The sequence below is a fragment of the Oryza glaberrima genome, chromosome 4 (genome assembly GCF_000147395.1).
Source record: "Oryza glaberrima chromosome 4, OglaRS2, whole genome shotgun sequence".
In the NCBI taxonomy this organism is placed as follows: Eukaryota; Viridiplantae; Streptophyta; class Magnoliopsida; order Poales; family Poaceae; genus Oryza; species Oryza glaberrima.
This window is the reverse complement of record NC_068329.1, coordinates 21,342,663-21,357,886: the sequence shown is the minus strand read 5'-3', so window position 1 is coordinate 21,357,886 and position 15,224 is coordinate 21,342,663. Positions and strand designations below refer to the sequence as shown.

General features: G+C 43.1%; 3 protein-coding genes and 1 long non-coding RNA gene across 7 annotated transcripts; 2 read left to right on the top strand and 2 right to left on the bottom strand.

Moving 5' to 3' along the window:
- Window positions 1–80: 80 nt before the first annotated feature.
- Window positions 81–5,409, top strand: LOC127771480 (pentatricopeptide repeat-containing protein At1g06710, mitochondrial). 2 transcript variants are annotated; one of them, XM_052297394.1, is made up of 4 exons: window positions 81–3,026; window positions 3,632–3,875; window positions 3,984–4,414; window positions 4,900–5,409. In XM_052297394.1, exons 1-2 carry the CDS (start codon window positions 156–158, stop codon window positions 3,671–3,673), a joined length of 2,913 nt encoding a protein of 970 aa, XP_052153354.1. In that variant the 5' UTR covers window positions 81–155; the 3' UTR covers window positions 3,674–3,875; window positions 3,984–4,414; window positions 4,900–5,409. The 2 variants fall into 2 exon arrangements, with proteins under 2 accessions (XP_052153354.1, XP_052153353.1); XM_052297393.1 differs by having other exon boundaries at window positions 3,984–5,409.
- Window positions 5,410–5,418: 9 nt separating this feature from the next.
- LOC127771484 (uncharacterized) lies at window positions 5,419–10,785 on the bottom strand. Of its 2 annotated transcripts, XR_008017164.1 has the most exons (6): window positions 10,519–10,785; window positions 9,488–9,691; window positions 9,061–9,375; window positions 7,158–7,469; window positions 6,259–6,945; window positions 5,419–5,994 (listed from the first exon to the last, which is right to left on the bottom strand). It is a non-coding gene; the product is annotated as an uncharacterized LOC127771484 (long non-coding RNA). The 2 variants fall into 2 exon arrangements; XR_008017163.1 differs by having other exon boundaries at window positions 5,883–6,945.
- LOC127771482 (protein FLOWERING LOCUS T-like) lies at window positions 9,164–11,009 on the top strand. The gene is made up of 4 exons (XM_052297397.1): window positions 9,164–9,355; window positions 10,077–10,138; window positions 10,255–10,295; window positions 10,780–11,009. Exons 1-4 carry the CDS (start codon window positions 9,164–9,166, stop codon window positions 11,007–11,009), a joined length of 525 nt encoding a protein of 174 aa, XP_052153357.1.
- Window positions 11,010–11,175: 166 nt separating this feature from the next.
- On the bottom strand, window positions 11,176–13,653 carry LOC127771481 (pentatricopeptide repeat-containing protein At4g38010). Of its 2 annotated transcripts, XR_008017162.1 has the most exons (2): window positions 11,381–13,653; window positions 11,176–11,264 (listed from the first exon to the last, which is right to left on the bottom strand). XR_008017162.1 is itself a non-coding variant. In XM_052297395.1 (1 exon), the coding sequence occupies exon 1, from the start codon at window positions 13,504–13,506 to the stop codon at window positions 11,710–11,712; it is 1,797 nt and encodes a 598-aa protein (XP_052153355.1). In that variant the 5' UTR covers window positions 13,507–13,653; the 3' UTR covers window positions 11,317–11,709. The 2 variants fall into 2 exon arrangements, 1 of the variants encoding a protein (XP_052153355.1); XM_052297395.1 differs by lacking the exon at window positions 11,176–11,264 and having other exon boundaries at window positions 11,317–13,653.
- Between the last annotated feature and the right edge of the window lie 1,571 nt (window positions 13,654–15,224).

Genomic DNA, 15,224 nt, shown 5'->3' with positions numbered 1-15,224 from the left:
TCTCCCACTGGAGAGTGGGCCCCACTACCAGCTTACCGAGATATTTACGGGAGTGCCCCTCCCTAGGGTTTAATCCCCTCTCCCCTCAAAATCTCCATGGACGGAGCTCCAGGCCCCACCGCCACCGCCACCGCCACCGCCCACGCCGCCGCTCCATGATCCGCCGCCGCGCGGCGGCGGTAGCGACACTACGCGCCTCCCTGCGCCGCACCTGCTCCCACGCCGCCGGCGACTCCGAGGACCCCCTGCTCGGCCTCGTCGAGCCACCCGCGCCGCCGCAACCGCCACCCCGGTCTCGCCTCGGCCCCAGAGACTTCGAGTTTCTTCGGGAGCCCGCCGCCGCCGCCGCGGCCGGTGCCCTCCCGCCACCGGAGGCCGTGCTGATCTCCAAGGCGATCCGGGCATTCGGCGCCGACTTCGACGGCAAGGCGGAGCGCGTCCTGCGGCGGTGCCGCGGGTTCCTGACCGACTCCGTCGTGGTGGCGGTGCTCGGGGCGGTGCGCGACGCCCCGGAGCTCTGCGCGAGGTTCTTCCTCTGGGCCGAGCGGCAGGTTGGGTACAGCCACACGGGCGCATGCTACGACGCCCTTGCGGATGCGTTGGGTTTCGACGGCCGCGCCAGGGATGCCGAGAGGCTGCTTAGGGAGATTGGGGAGGAGGACCGCGAGGTGCTCGGCAGATTGCTCAATGTGCTAGTGCGGCGGTGCTGCCGCGGAGGGATGTGGAACGAGGCGCTGGAGGAGCTCGGGAGGCTGAAGGACTTTGGGTACAGGCCGTCTAAGGTGACCTACAATGCACTGGTCCAGGTGCTCTCGAGCGCGGGGCAGGTGGACTTGGGGTTCCGGGTTCAGAAGGAGATGTCCGAGTCGGGGTTCTGCATGGACCGGTTCACCGTTGGGTGCTTTGCGCACGCTCTGTGCAAAGAGGGGCGGTGGGCTGATGCACTAGACATGATAGAGAGGGAGGATTTCAAGCTTGATACAGTATTATGCACACATATGATCAGCGGGCTGATGGAGGCATCGTATTTTGACGAGGCCATGTCATTCCTCCATAGGATGCGATGCAACTCATGTATTCCAAATGTGGTCACATATAGGACGTTGCTCTCAGGATTTTTGAAAAAGAAACAGCTTGGCTGGTGCAAGAGGATCATTAATATGATGATGACCGAGGGCTGCAATCCAAATCCATCCTTGTTTAATTCCCTTGTGCATAGTTATTGCAATGAAAAGGATTATGCGTATGCCTATAAACTTTTAAATAGGATGACTACTTGTGGTTGCCTTCCTGGTTATGTTGTGTACAATATTTTTATTGGAAGTATATGTGGTCAGGAGAAATTACCAAGCCCTGATTTGCTGGATTTAGCTGAGAAAATTTATGGAGAGATGCTGGCTGCTAATTGTGTTCTTAATAAGGTTAACGTTGCCAATTTTGCTCGATGCCTTTGTGGTGTCGGGAAGTTTGACAAGGCATTTCAGCTCATAAAGGAGATGATGAGGAAAGGTTTTGTCCCTGATACAAGTACATACTCTAAGGTGATCACTTTTCTCTGCCATGCTACTAAGGTAGAGAAAGCTTTCCTTCTGTTCCAAGAGATGAAGATGGTCGGTGTAACTCCTGATGTGTATACATACACAATTTTGATTGACAGCTTTTGTAAAGCTGGACTCATTGAACAAGCGCAGTGTTGGTTTGAGGAGATGAGGAGTGTGGGTTGCTCCCCAACTGTGGTGACATATACTGCACTTATTCATGCTTACCTCAAAGCTAAGCAGGTACCTCAGGCTAATGATATTTTTCACCGAATGGTTGATGCTGGCTGTCGTCCAAATGATGTTACTTATGGTGCATTGGTAGATGGTCTCTGTAAAGCAGGCAACATCAGTAAGGCTTTTGAAGTCTATGCCAAATTAATTGGAACTTCTGATAGCGCCGATTCTGATTTTTACTTTCCATGTGAGGACAGACACACACTTGCTCCAAATGTTGTGACATATGGTGCACTAGTAGATGGTTTATGCAAAGCTCACAAAGTGGACCATGCTCATGAATTACTAGATGCTATGTTATCTTCTGGTTGCGAGCCCAATCACATTGTGTACGATGCTCTTATTGATGGCTTTTGCAAAGCTGGAAAAATTGACAGTGCTCAGGAGGTATTTCTGCAGATGACAAAGTGTGGGTACCTTCCCAGTGTACATACGTACACCTCATTGATTGACAGGATGTTCAAGGATGGAAGACTTGATCTTGCAATGAAAGTTCTCTCTCAGATGTTAAAGGATTCTTGTACTCCTAATGTTGTTACGTACACAGCTATGATTGATGGTCTTTGTAGGATAGGTGAAAGTGAGAAGGCACTAAAGCTTCTGTCATTGATGGAAGAGAAAGGATGCAGTCCGAATGTTGTAACTTACACTGCTCTAATAGATGGATTAGGCAAAGCTGGCAAGATTGATCTGAGTCTTGACCTTTTTACACAAATGAGCAGAAAAGGATGTTCTCCCAATTATGTTACGTACAGAGTTCTGATAAACCACTTGTGTGCTGCTGGCCTTTTGGATAAGGCTCGTTTACTGCTTGGTGAAATGAAGCAGACTTACTGGCCAAAGTACTTACAAGGATACCGTTGTGCAATTCAAGGTTTCAGCAAGAGCTTTATCGCTTCTCTGGGTATTCTGGAGGAGATGGAATCATATGGCACAGTACCAATTGCACCTGTTTATGGAATGCTGATCGATTGTTTCTCCAAAGCTGGCAGGCTGGAGATAGCTATGGAGTTGCACAAAGAGATGATGGAAGTTCCGTCATCTGTAAAAACTGACAATGACATGTACGCTTCATTGATCCAGGCACTTTGTTTAGCATCTCAAGTTGAGGAAGCATTTCGATTGTATAGTGAAATGACAAGGAGAGGCTTTGTACCTGAGTTAAGTGTCTTTGTTTGCCTCATAAAGGGATTAGTTGAAGTAAAAAAGTGGGACGAAGCCCTCCAGTTGTGCTATGGCATATGTCATGAGGTTGGTCTACTTCTTTCATATACCACTCAAATATTTCTATTTACCTTTGTTGTTATTGTTGTTGGTTATGGCAAGAATATAGAACCACAGGTTGACTTAGGGGATTCATTTAGTTCTTTCACAGTATCAGCATCAGCAAGTAATCTCAAGACTGCTGTAATATGTAGACACTCACCTATTAAATTTGACAGTGTTATTTTATGAAATATGCCTGTAAGCTATTCAACCATTTGTTGAGCAGCTCTAGACTGAAATATTACTTTGCATTATTATTTTTTACAAATAGAGAATTGCACTTGATTCAGTAATAGTGGTCTACTGATCTGCTTAAATATCCTTCTTTGTATTGTATTTTGGGTAAGGGCAGCATTTTGTTGATGCAGCATATTTGTGCACAATTACACTCCTGATTTTGATACACCTTTATGAATCGTAGATCCTGACATAAGAGCATCAGTACAGTATTTTCTGCTAACGGCTTCCACAATTTGTTGTTAATATGACCATTTCACATTTTGAGCTTTATTACAATAGGTTTCTTCAGTTTCTTTTTTCCTTTGGGTGATTTGCATTGTACCACTACTTAATATTGGGTATTGGACCAGGGTGTGAACTGGCAGGGTAACAAATCCTTTCATGGAGGCTAGAGCTGTTTTGTCTTACTGCATCATAAATCATGCAAATGACAACACTTCCACCTAAGGAGTCATGTTCTTGTATCTCAAGATTGTTGCGAGATGTGGTGACTCAGAGACCTAAAGTGCAATTCATGATGACTCAAGAAAAATAACTCGGAGGCCATGGAATAACACTACAGAATGAACAATCCTGCATGAAAAGATGTACCATGTATGCATAAACCTTATTTTTTCAATATGGGCAGGCAATTTTTTAGGTTTATGAACTCCTTTGCCTTTGTAATTTCTGACCCTTTATTTTTCTTTCAATTTTATTTAGGGATAGCTGATTCATCTTCAGATGGGCAAAGCCACAAAGGAATCTCGCTATGGTTATCAAGTTCAACATTTGTATATAAGGCAACGATGGTTATACAAAAGGCATTTGACTGAAAATAATCTCAAAGTTTCATAGTTCCTTTATTCATCAAATTAACTGATATTTTCACCCTTCTATTTCCTTAAATTTCTTCTTCAGTGATAGAGTAATGGAGATATACTATCAGCCTTTTTGTTTGTTCTCAAATTTTTAATGATTATTTGAATGATCTTTGAACTGATATTATCAACTGTAATTATCTCACAGTTAAATGTTTGACAACATTTTGTTGACCAGTTTGTACTGTCTGAGTCCTTGATCTCAGCATGTCACGGACTTCAGTCCTGTTTATAGAACCTCTATATTTATATCACAAAGAAAATGCCTATAAGGTGAGTTGTGTTAAGATCCTTCACCAGCTATGCCTGCCATCTTACTTCACTCTGGTAGCTTCATATTTGATCCAGAAGGTTTTTCATGCCTTGCTAAACATTAATCTGTGCCATCCAACTGATTTTTGGAAGTTAATTAATGCCCAGAATTTTTTTCCCCAATTTGCTACTATATAATTAGTTTTAGCATACTAGTACCATATTTTTACCATTCCTAGAATCTACCTGCAGCTGCAATGCCTTCAACACTAGTAGTATATGACATGTTGCTATATTGGTTGCCTTTTAATTTAAAAGTTCTGCATGGCTGTTATTGAATATATATTGGATCAAACAAGTATTGTGGTTCATATTTCCTTTCATCCAGTTGTGCATTTATTATGGTGTCGAGGGCAAAATAGGAGAATGTGAAGATGCTTTCTTGAAGAAAAAAAGAAAACCATGCGTCTGTGCAGAAGTCTAATCTTTCTGATTTCAATTTGCAGTTGAGACGGGGGATAGTAAGCATATGTGGCTGACTGGCTCACCATTGCATGGAATATACATCCTTTTGGGAAACTATGGAAATCAGTAGAGTTCAATTTCTTCATGGGTTTACTGCTAAATGTAAATTTTGCATTATGGATATGCTTTCTTGGTGCCTGCATAGATGCATTCTAGTAGAGTTCAATTTCTTCATGGGTTTACTGCTAAATGTAAATTTTGCGTTATGGATATGCTTTCTTGGTGCCTGCATAGATGCATTCTGATGCACTGTTGTAGTAGTTGATAATTTTGAGGAAATGGGTGGATTATACATCAAGTGGCTGTTGCATCATAGTCATAGATTCATAAAAATGTATTTATTGATCAACTTGTGAAGTTCACAAAGCACTATGTATGGTTCATGACCATTATCATGGTCGCATAAGATCTTTGGGCAGATCATGATGCAGACGTACTGAGCAGGCCAGTGCTGTGCGGACTAATCGTTTCTATATTAGTTCAGCAAATTTTTTTTAATCAAACATTGCTTCAGAAAGGTTATGCTTTCGGAGGCGCCAATTTGAGTCTTGCTACATGAGTCTTGAGCACGTTGCTGGGAATTATGCTGAGAATATATATGATATATGCTGCCCCATAATGTCGACAGGGAGAAAATGAACGCTTAGCTGACAACGTATTGATACATACAGAAAAGAATGTCAGCATTCTGAACCTGAATGCATCCTTGTATAAAAATGCTTGAGCTGTCAATAAAAAGAACTCGTAATAAATAAAATGGGCCTGCATAATAGCAGAAAAACCCGGTGAAGAAAATCAGTAAAAACTGATACTTTTATGTAGTTGAATCGTGTTATCAGGATATTCAGAAGATTGAAGTTTCAAATAAATATTGCACGCATATGTCTAACATTGTGAAAAATATGAAATCGTTTCATTTATACACATTATTGTTACCAATCTAGTTCTTCCGGGGCATAGATTCTGCATCCTACAAAACTCCTGTCTTATTCGACGACGAGGCATAAGTTCTTCCACAGCCAAGCTGCTCCTCTCTTTTGACCTCGCAACTGTTTTTCTTGATGTGATCACTGATCCTGATACATCACCTTAAAAATATGTCAGCCGCAATACGAACGCGTAGCAGAATAACAAAAAGGCAAACAGATCATCGTAAATTTCGGCTTGTTTGTTCCGCAATCTGCTTGATATCAGGATATGTATCAACTATCAAGCCACCCGCGCTATTGGAGTTGACGAGTGTTAGGATAGATAGAACTTGATACAAAAAATTAGATTGGATGATATCATGGAGGCTTCAGATGAAGCTATGTAAACAAGCGATATATGCCTAGTTTTACCTGGGCCAACCGATATGCTGCTAGTCCATCATCAGATATACACACGGTAGGCCTGGCCTGATATCCATGGAATGTGTTATGTGGACAGGTCAACTGCAACAGTGCTGAAGAAGAAGAAGGGCATACACTCGATGAAGCAAGTGTCGTCGACGCATATATCTGATCTGAATTCCGAAAGCACACACTAGAGGTCGCTTTCTGATCCGAAGAGCCAGTCTTTTGCGTTGCTTTCTGATCTGAAAGACCCAAAAACCTTGGTGTTGCTTTCTGACCCAAAGCAAGCCAATGGCAGCGGGCAGGCGCTGAGGTTTTGTACTACACTTGCCCTCATCAACTGGGCTGATGGCGACGGTGGTCGAGAGCAGCAGCACGATCATGTTGCCGTTTCCGGCAGATTTTTCTGCCTTGTGGAATCTCCTTTGCAGCCTCTTTTCACAGAGAATCCGGCGCCGGCGACTCGGCGAGGACCACGGCCCCCCCTCTGCAAGTCCTATCGATCACGCGACGAATGGGATGCGCCCACGTGAAGGGGGGATGGTGCATTGTTCTCTGCCTTGTTCAATTGTTCTCCAGTCAAGATTATCAAGCCAGCGACAGTTCGGGGCATGGATTCCAACTCTCAACCTGACGTTCGCTTCGTCCACGTAACTGAGCTCTTTGCCTTTCCTGCTACCCTCCAGCCGCCTCCTAAAAGAAGCCATGACCACAAATGAAATATTTGGTGAGCAACCTGGGTAACTACCATTAGCATTTTTTTTTTGTTGGCAAGCCGTTTTGTACTAAACCCTGCCCTACTGGGCTTGTTTGGGTCCTTTTGAACTCTTTTCTTTCCTCTTAATATAATGATGTGCAGTTCTTCTTTTGCGCGTTCGAGAAAAATAAATGTTAACTGAAATTACCTTCCTGGAGTTTATCTTGCAAAATGCTTAATAGGATGAGACATTTAGGTGCCAGCAGGAGTGGAGGACTGAGAAAACCAGTGGCTTGATTCCTCGATGCACACAGCTCAAGGCCTGCGTTCTGCAAGTGGGAACATAACATCAGAAGGGGGAGGCGTGATTGACATAAAATCTTTGGTGCGAATTACAGGAATAAAATGGGATTCCGCGGGCCCCTGTTGGTCAAGAATAAATGTAGTAGGCCTTTGCCTTATCTATCTATGCTTTCTGCGTCCGCTTTATGTAGAGTCCATCAGCTCCGCAGGCATATTCCTGTCATGATAAGAAGATTAGGACGTTGTATTACACAAATCATATTCTGTCAGAAAGCAAGGAAGACAGAGCGGCAGACATTTCAAAAGGCAAATGCACCCCCCTAGGAGTATTCGTAAGAAGCTGCATTCTGACCTATTTGTCAGAGATCATATTCCATCAGGAAAACTAGTAAAATAGAGATGTACAGAGTACAATAAACTTCTATAGAAAGTTTATTAGCAGAATATGCGTACTGTCAACAGCCCTTAAGTGAAATTCTGAGTTTCGTGTGAAAGTTTGAATCTTGAGAACAGCTGACAAGTGAGTTTAGATGTTCAGTTCCGCAATATGAGTGATTGTGTGTCAAGCAACTTATAAAATGATTCTAGAAGGCCTACTGCCCTTAGAATGTGACTTGGACTGGTGTTTTAGGTAGTAGCTTGAACTCGGGGGGGGGGGGGGGGGGGGGGTGAGATCATAGAACTACAGAGACACAGAAAAGGGTAAATATTTTGGACAAAAAAAATAGCAGACTGATTTTATATTATAATTGACTGCACCACCTATTATGCATATTAAAATAAAAGAAAATTGGATTTTCAAATTTTGTTACAATAGAGCAGATATTGTGACAGTTCAAAACATGCCAAAATGTTTGTTCCGAAAGAAGGCTGTTTTAGTCTTTGAGCAAAATCTCGCTTGATAGATAAAGAACAGGACTAATATGTTTAGAACTTTAGATAGACATACTTGGAGAGCAGTGAATAACAGAATGTTGTAGATCAAATAAAGAGCCAATTTACCATCGTCATCATTATCTAAGAACCCACCCTAACTTATAATCTTTGAATGACGAAAACTTGATTCTGAATTCTAGATGTCGGCATGCACTGAAATAAACCACACAGCTGTACCACTAATTTGCTTATCAAGCATCTACTTGATAAAAGAACTGCTATAAAGGAAGACAGGAATTATTGATTTGGTAGAAGACAGTGAACAAGTGTCAAGAAAATCCTCTAGCACTTTTTTATTGTTGCAGTCCAATATTCCCAACCAATCATGCTCAAGAAACCTCTTTTGTAATTTATATTGAGAAATGATCCTCACTGCAATGCCATCAAATAGTAGGTACGCTCTAACTTCTTGTTGTCTACAGTATGGAGATAGAAGTATAGAACCTTGGCAAGTATTGCCCTACCAGGGGGCTGATGCTTACTTATCCCATTTGCCTACAACTCTTACTGAGGAAGAGTTACAGAAAGTTCTTGTTGAGAATGAGAAACATGAGGTGTCAATCTAAAAGACAAGTCCAAAGGCAATCTACTTTTCAGCAGGAGCGTATCATGTCTAGGGTTGCAGATATAGGGAATAAGTGAGAGTGGTCAGCAGATTTTATTCATCGATGTGGAATAGCAATGAACACTCCTTATTTTTATGTAGGCTATGAGAGTGGACATACCACAATATTTCCAGTGATGGCAACCAATATAATACAGTACACCTGCCTACGCCTTAAAGTTAAGATTCCAAGTCTTCAGGAGCTAACAACTCCTGATACCACGAATGCCTTCAGCACTTAGATTGTGAGTATATATAGGGCACATACCTGCACTCATCAGTTCACCCAAGTTCAACATTTCTGCTCAAGTTAGCTTCTTAGCACAGCCTCTTCTTGCTCAACTCCTGAAGATCATCAATCTTCACTAGCCATGTCAAGGGACCCACTTGTCGTAGGACATGTTGTTGGGGATATCTTAGACCCATTCAACAAATCAGCATCACTCAAGGTCCTATACAACAACAAGGAATTAACAAATGGGTCTGAGCTCAAACCGTCACAGGTAGCAAATGAACCAAGGATTGAAATTGCTGGCCGCGACATAAGGAACCTTTACACTCTGGTAAGTCCAAATCCTCATTACTGCATTGAACAATATTGAGTTCATAAGGAATACTATTTGGCATCTAGCCCAGGGGGAAAAAAGCATGTGCCTAATTACACGAGCCCCATCCAACTGTGTAGAGTGCTATACCTGTAGCATGTGCTATTAGTGTTCAGTACGTATAGAACACTGGAAGCAAATATTCTCAGCTTTCTGTAAGTTGTACAACTTCATCTGTGTGACTGGGTGGATTGAAAAAGACCTTTGCACCTCTATTTCTTTATTTCGTGTAAACAAAGATATTCTGTTTGCTTTTGATAGGTCAGCACATATACCTGCATATTTGAATGCTGCCTGTGGATCAAAATTATGCACGTCAGCCATGAAGTATAGGAATCTGAATCATTATGATTAGATGCATTAAAAAATTAACTGTACTTTGCTAGAATCATGAAGATGCATTAGTAGTGACACAACCATTGAAGCTAACAAAATAATAGTGTTATAGAAAGTTAATTTTCTAAAGCATCAAAGTTATGGAGAGCCTTGTATCTGGGTTGTGTCAATTAAGAAAGCAATGGCCATATAATCTTAGTGGAACACAAGTAACTGAGATGCACAGTTCATGGACCTTATACCCTCAAACTCAAAGTTTTTATCCTTTGCTTGGAATGATAATGTTTTATTTAACTAAAAAGTTATATTTTTCCCTAGAAGTAACACGCTAACTTGCTTTTAGGTGATGGTGGATCCTGACTCGCCAAGTCCAAGCAACCCAACAAAAAGAGAATACCTTCATTGGTAAAATCTGAAACATTTCAGAATTAATTGGTTTTTACAATTCTACTTCTCCACTTGTGTGTGACGTGACAAATACAAAATCAAAAGCTATTCTTATGGTTATTTGCATGTGACAGGTTGGTGACAGACATTCCAGAATCGGCAAATGCTAGTTATGGTGGGTTATTCCTATTCTTTTCTTTTCTGAATTTAATGTTTTGATGGCATCAAGTCATCCAAGATTTTAAAGCAAATACATATCGTGCTGGTCCAGATGACAACATAATTAAAAATAAAAAACTAGCAAAGTGTATCATTTGTAGTTACATTTAATAAACACTAAAACTAAACTATAAGAGCATATAGTAAATCTGAAGGATAACGATACACCAATGTCATACCTGGATTTCAGATGATAAACAGCAGATCGTCCTGCCTTCGACATCAACCCATGGAAATAATTTCTTTTAACTATGATTGTCATAAACTTGTCTGATCTGACTGCACTGAGCTCAACATGAGCATCCCTATGCTATTTTTTTATTAACCTAAACTTGACCAATGGATGTCCATACTTCATGCATAGAACTTTTAAGTTTGAGAGGCTGAGAGCAATACTCATATGAACTGATTTTAACATGTTTTAACAATTTTTATTACAGGAAATGAAGTTGTCAGTTATGAAAGCCCAAAACCAACTGCAGGGATACATCGTTTTGTCTTTATATTATTTCGCCAATCTGTACAACAGACTATTTATGCACCAGGATGGAGACCAAATTTCAATACAAGAGATTTTTCCGCACTGTATAATCTTGGACCTCCTGTGGCAGCAGTGTTCTTCAATTGCCAGAGGGAGAACGGATGTGGAGGCAGACGGTACATTAGATAAAAGTCAGGATCATTCATAGCCCTCTACAAGAAGAGGTGATATTCATGTGAGAAGATGAATGGGGTCAGGCACATCGCAACGTGCTGGTCAATGGTGGACCTTTTAATGTATCTTCATTTAAGAACTACTACCTTTGATACATATCCAGGCACTAAACAAGGTGCTTTACGAATGAATTTAGCTTCAGATCTCATCTTGGAGAACACTTTATCTGGTTCTTCAGGAACGAAATCCTAATGATTCTGCACCCAACAACTGTTGTCCATGTCATGTTCAAAAGCGACTATCAAAGCAACAAATTGAGTGCATCATTGAAGAATGCAACTGATAACACGTCATGTTCTTTAAAAAAGAAAGCATGCTAGGCTTACTGAGAACTTTGCATAACTATTGGTGCAATAATGTGCATAGTGGAAACTCTAGCAGTCTCAATATTATGCCAATGGCTTATAACTGTCAGGTCTATTCCTCCATTTGCCAGTCTGATCACGATGCTGACTTGCGGATTTCACTGTTAGGCAGACCACTTGACTGCTAAGCTTTAGTACCAGAAAATCCTCACATTAGCTTAGGAATAATAAATAGTGTAAATGCAAACATAGTAACCAATCCAAGAATCGTTGATCATCATTTGTCCAAATGGAACACAAGCAGCAAGATGATCTCGGCAGAACACAATAACCATTTAAATCCTAAAGAACTAGAGACCATCCAGATGTATTTGCTTCATAAGTATGGAAAGCATTGCACGTACATCATCCATATACAGATGGTTCTGTTGCCCAACTAAGAATTCACAGGTCTTCCCATTCACCTCAATCACACTGGATCCTGGTTCCTTCTGCATGCCTTTCTCATTCATGAACCCTCTCGCCTTCCCTACATCTGCCCATCTATCACTCACTGCATACATGTTGGAGAGAAGGACATAAATCCCATTCCCAGAGGACTCCAACTCATGGATATGCATAAGAATCTGCTGCAAGAAATCCATTCGTCCATGAGCTTGGCATGCACTTAGTAGGGTTACCCATGTGAACACACCGGGTCTCATAGGCATGGCTTTAATTACATCATATGCTTCCTGGATGAGCCCAGCTCTTCCAAGAAGATCAACCATGCAACCATAATGATCTTCCCAAGGTGAGAGCTTGTAGGACTTTGTCATCAACTCAAACAACTGACGGCCTTCTTGCACTAAACCAGAGTGGCAACATGCACCAAGGACAGTTATAAAAGTGACCTCATTGGGGTGCAAACCTGATGCAACCATCCTGTCAAAGCAGTCAAGAGCCTCCCTGCCACGACCATGCAATGCAAACCCATTGATCAACGCATTCCAGGATGATACATTCTTGAGGGGCATCTCTTGGAAGATGGAAACAGCGGTGTCCAAGCATCCACACTTGACGTACATATCAACAACTGAAGTCCCCACATGCACATCCCACTCGATGCCCTTCCGTTCTATGTACTCATGAACCCACCTACCAGACTCCAGTGCGCCCAAGCTTGCACAAGCTGAGAGGACAGTGGAAAGAACAACCTTGTCTGGCTTCACTCCCGATATCTGCATCGCATTGAACACCTCCAATGCCTCACTAGGACGCTTGCACTGCACCAAGCCACTTATCATAACCGTCCACGAAACAATGTCCCTCGCCAAAAGCATGTCAAATACCCTCCTTGCAAGATCCAGTTTCTCGCACTTGACATACATATCTAACAGAGCATTGCCAACAATTAGGTTCAGCTCCTTCTCCCGCCTGAAATACCATCCATGCACGGCCTTCCCAGCCCGTGCCGTCCCCAGCTTTCCACAAGCGACAAGCACGCTTGCCAGTGTTACCTCGTTCGGTGTAACGTCCATCTCAGCAAGGACCCCGAGAGCCTCCATGAACATACCTCCCCTGGTGAACGCAGACAACAGCGCGGTCCATGACACAACGTCCCGCTCTGCCATTTCGTCGAACACCTTCCTCGCGTCGCCACACTGGCCGCAGGCACCGTAGAACGTGACCAGCGCGTTCTGCACAGGGACGCGCCCCAGGAACCCGGCCTTCTCCGCGACCGCGTGAGCCTGGCAGCCCTCCCGGAGGCCGCCGCCCAGCCGCGCGCACGCCTTGAGCGCCGCGGGGAGCGTGTACCCGTCCGGCCGCGCGCCCGCGCCCGCGCCGGACGCGACGAGGAGGAGCGCGAAGGCGCGGAACGCCGCGGAGGGGTCGCCCGCGTGGGTGAGGCTGGAGATGAGAGCGTTGAACGGGTGTGCGCAGCGCGGGCGGAGGAGGAGCAGCGCGCGGAAGGCGGAGGCGGCGGCGGCGGAGGAGGAGGAGCGCGCGGCCGCGGAGGCGAGGTGCCTGGCGAAGTGCGCGAGGAGGGCGGAGTCCGCGGCGAGGCCGGACGTGAGCAGGAGGGCGTGGGCGGCGAGGAGCGCGCGCGCGGGGAGCGGTGCCGGCGACGCGAGGAGGGCGCGGAGGCGGAGGGAGGAGGCTGGCATTGGTGCGGGAGGGAGATATCGGAGTCGGAGCCGTGCTTGAAGCTCATGATGAGCTCACGGCGAAGCCGCCATGGTGTGCCGGCGCGGCGGCGGCGGCGGCGGCGGACGCCGGAGAGGGAGGGAAGTAGGGAACGGAGCTGAGGAAGAAGAGGTGAGAGAGAGGCGAGTGATTCTCGTGCCATCTGAAGCATTGATTATGGATCCAACGGCCTCAAATTGCTTCCTCCGTTCCTCTCAAGAGCTCGATTGAAAACGAACTGCCCCGTCGTTTGCTCATACTTATGTTTTGAATAAATTTCACAAAACTACACGTTTTGTGGTCCAAGTTGTAGAAAATCGTACACACTTTGATACTTGACACTTAAGTACATATATTTTGGTAGTGTTGTTTCACAAAACCACACTATCAATAGATGGATTCATCCGTGAAATGACGCGGTTGTTTCACCTAGGACGAGGACATGGCATCCTATTACCAACCATCGCACAAAATTAATAGGATGCCACGTCCACATCCTAGATAAAACAACCACGTCATATCATGGGTGAATCCATTCATCGATAGTGTGGTTTTGTGAAACTAAACTACCAAAATATATGTACTTAAGTACCAAGTGTTAAAATATGTGTGGTTTTCTGTAACTTGAACCATAAAACATATCCTTTTGTAAAATTTACTCCTATGTTTATAAGCAAATATTTAATTTTTTTAGTCTTATAGTTTCAAAGTTCATTTTGTGATCTTTTGGTGTAGTACCAAAGCATTCTTTGTACTCCCTTTGTTTTAGCTTATAAGATGTTTTGATTTTTGGTTAAAATTAAGCTGCTTTAAATTTAACTAAGTTTATAGGCAAATATAATAATATTTACATAACCAAAATAGTTTTATTAAATTAATAATTAAATTATCATTATTATAAATTTATCTTGGGTCAACAATATTACTGTTTTTTTTATAAATTTGATCAAAGTTAAAGCAGTTTGATTTTGACTAAAGTTAAAACATCTTTAACCCCTGAAACGGAGGGAGCACTAAATTAGCTATAAGTTGTACGAAAGCATCCCACTTATGAATCAAATTCTGGAAGATGTGTTGGAGATGTTAGCAGCCTTTGCAGAGAGGACAGTCACTAATTCAGTAAGAAATCGTAGCACTAAATTAATCTTGTCTGTCCTTTTTTTGGATAAGTGGAGTCATGGTGATAATAAGCTTGCAATCTAAACCTGCATCATCAGAACTCAATGCCTCGGTACCTCAGGAAGGTCTGGGATTGAATTTCTCATTATTTTGGCAGCTTGAGAATCACCATCGCCATCTTGTTGAGAGGGTGATCCCTTCCTTTTACCCGTTGAGGCAGTAAGCACGCCTGCTGCGACACAAATAGGATTGTTATGGTAGTCCATACATGAATACAAGAAAAACATAAAAAGGCACACTAAAAAAACATAAGAGCAAGAGTGCACAGAAAAATAACTGGGAAATCGATTCCAGCCAAGTAAGGTCTTATTTGGTTTAGAGGGATTGAAGAGAATTGGAGGAAATTGAGGAGGAATAATTCCACGCCACAATAGATATGGGATAAATCCGCTCAACTCCCTCCCTCTTGGGAATTAACTAAGCATAGCCTCATAGGGATTAACCAAACAAGGTCTAACTGGCAAACCGCTCCTAGCCAGTGCTGCTAGTCTAATAAGAGCTTTCCCACATAAAAAAAGAC

Excerpts from the sequence above, each read along its gene's own strand:
- LOC127771482 (XM_052297397.1), top strand. The coding sequence starts at position 9,164 with ATGTCAAGGGACCCACTTGTCGTAGGACATGTTGTTGGGGATATCTTA. Across the intron at positions 9,356-10,076 it reads TAAGGAACCTTTACACTCTG|GTGATGGTGGATCCTGACTC; the intron begins GTAAGTCCAAAT and ends ACTTGCTTTTAG. Across the intron at positions 10,296-10,779 it reads ATCGGCAAATGCTAGTTATG|GAAATGAAGTTGTCAGTTAT; the intron begins GTGGGTTATTCC and ends TTTTTATTACAG.
- LOC127771481 (XM_052297395.1), bottom strand. The coding sequence starts at position 13,506 with ATGCCAGCCTCCTCCCTCCGCCTCCGCGCCCTCCTCGCGTCGCCGGCA.
- LOC127771480 (XM_052297394.1), top strand. The coding sequence starts at position 156 with ATGATCCGCCGCCGCGCGGCGGCGGTAGCGACACTACGCGCCTCCCTG. Across the intron at positions 3,027-3,631 it reads GCTATGGCATATGTCATGAG|GGTGTGAACTGGCAGGGTAA; the intron begins GTTGGTCTACTT and ends GTATTGGACCAG.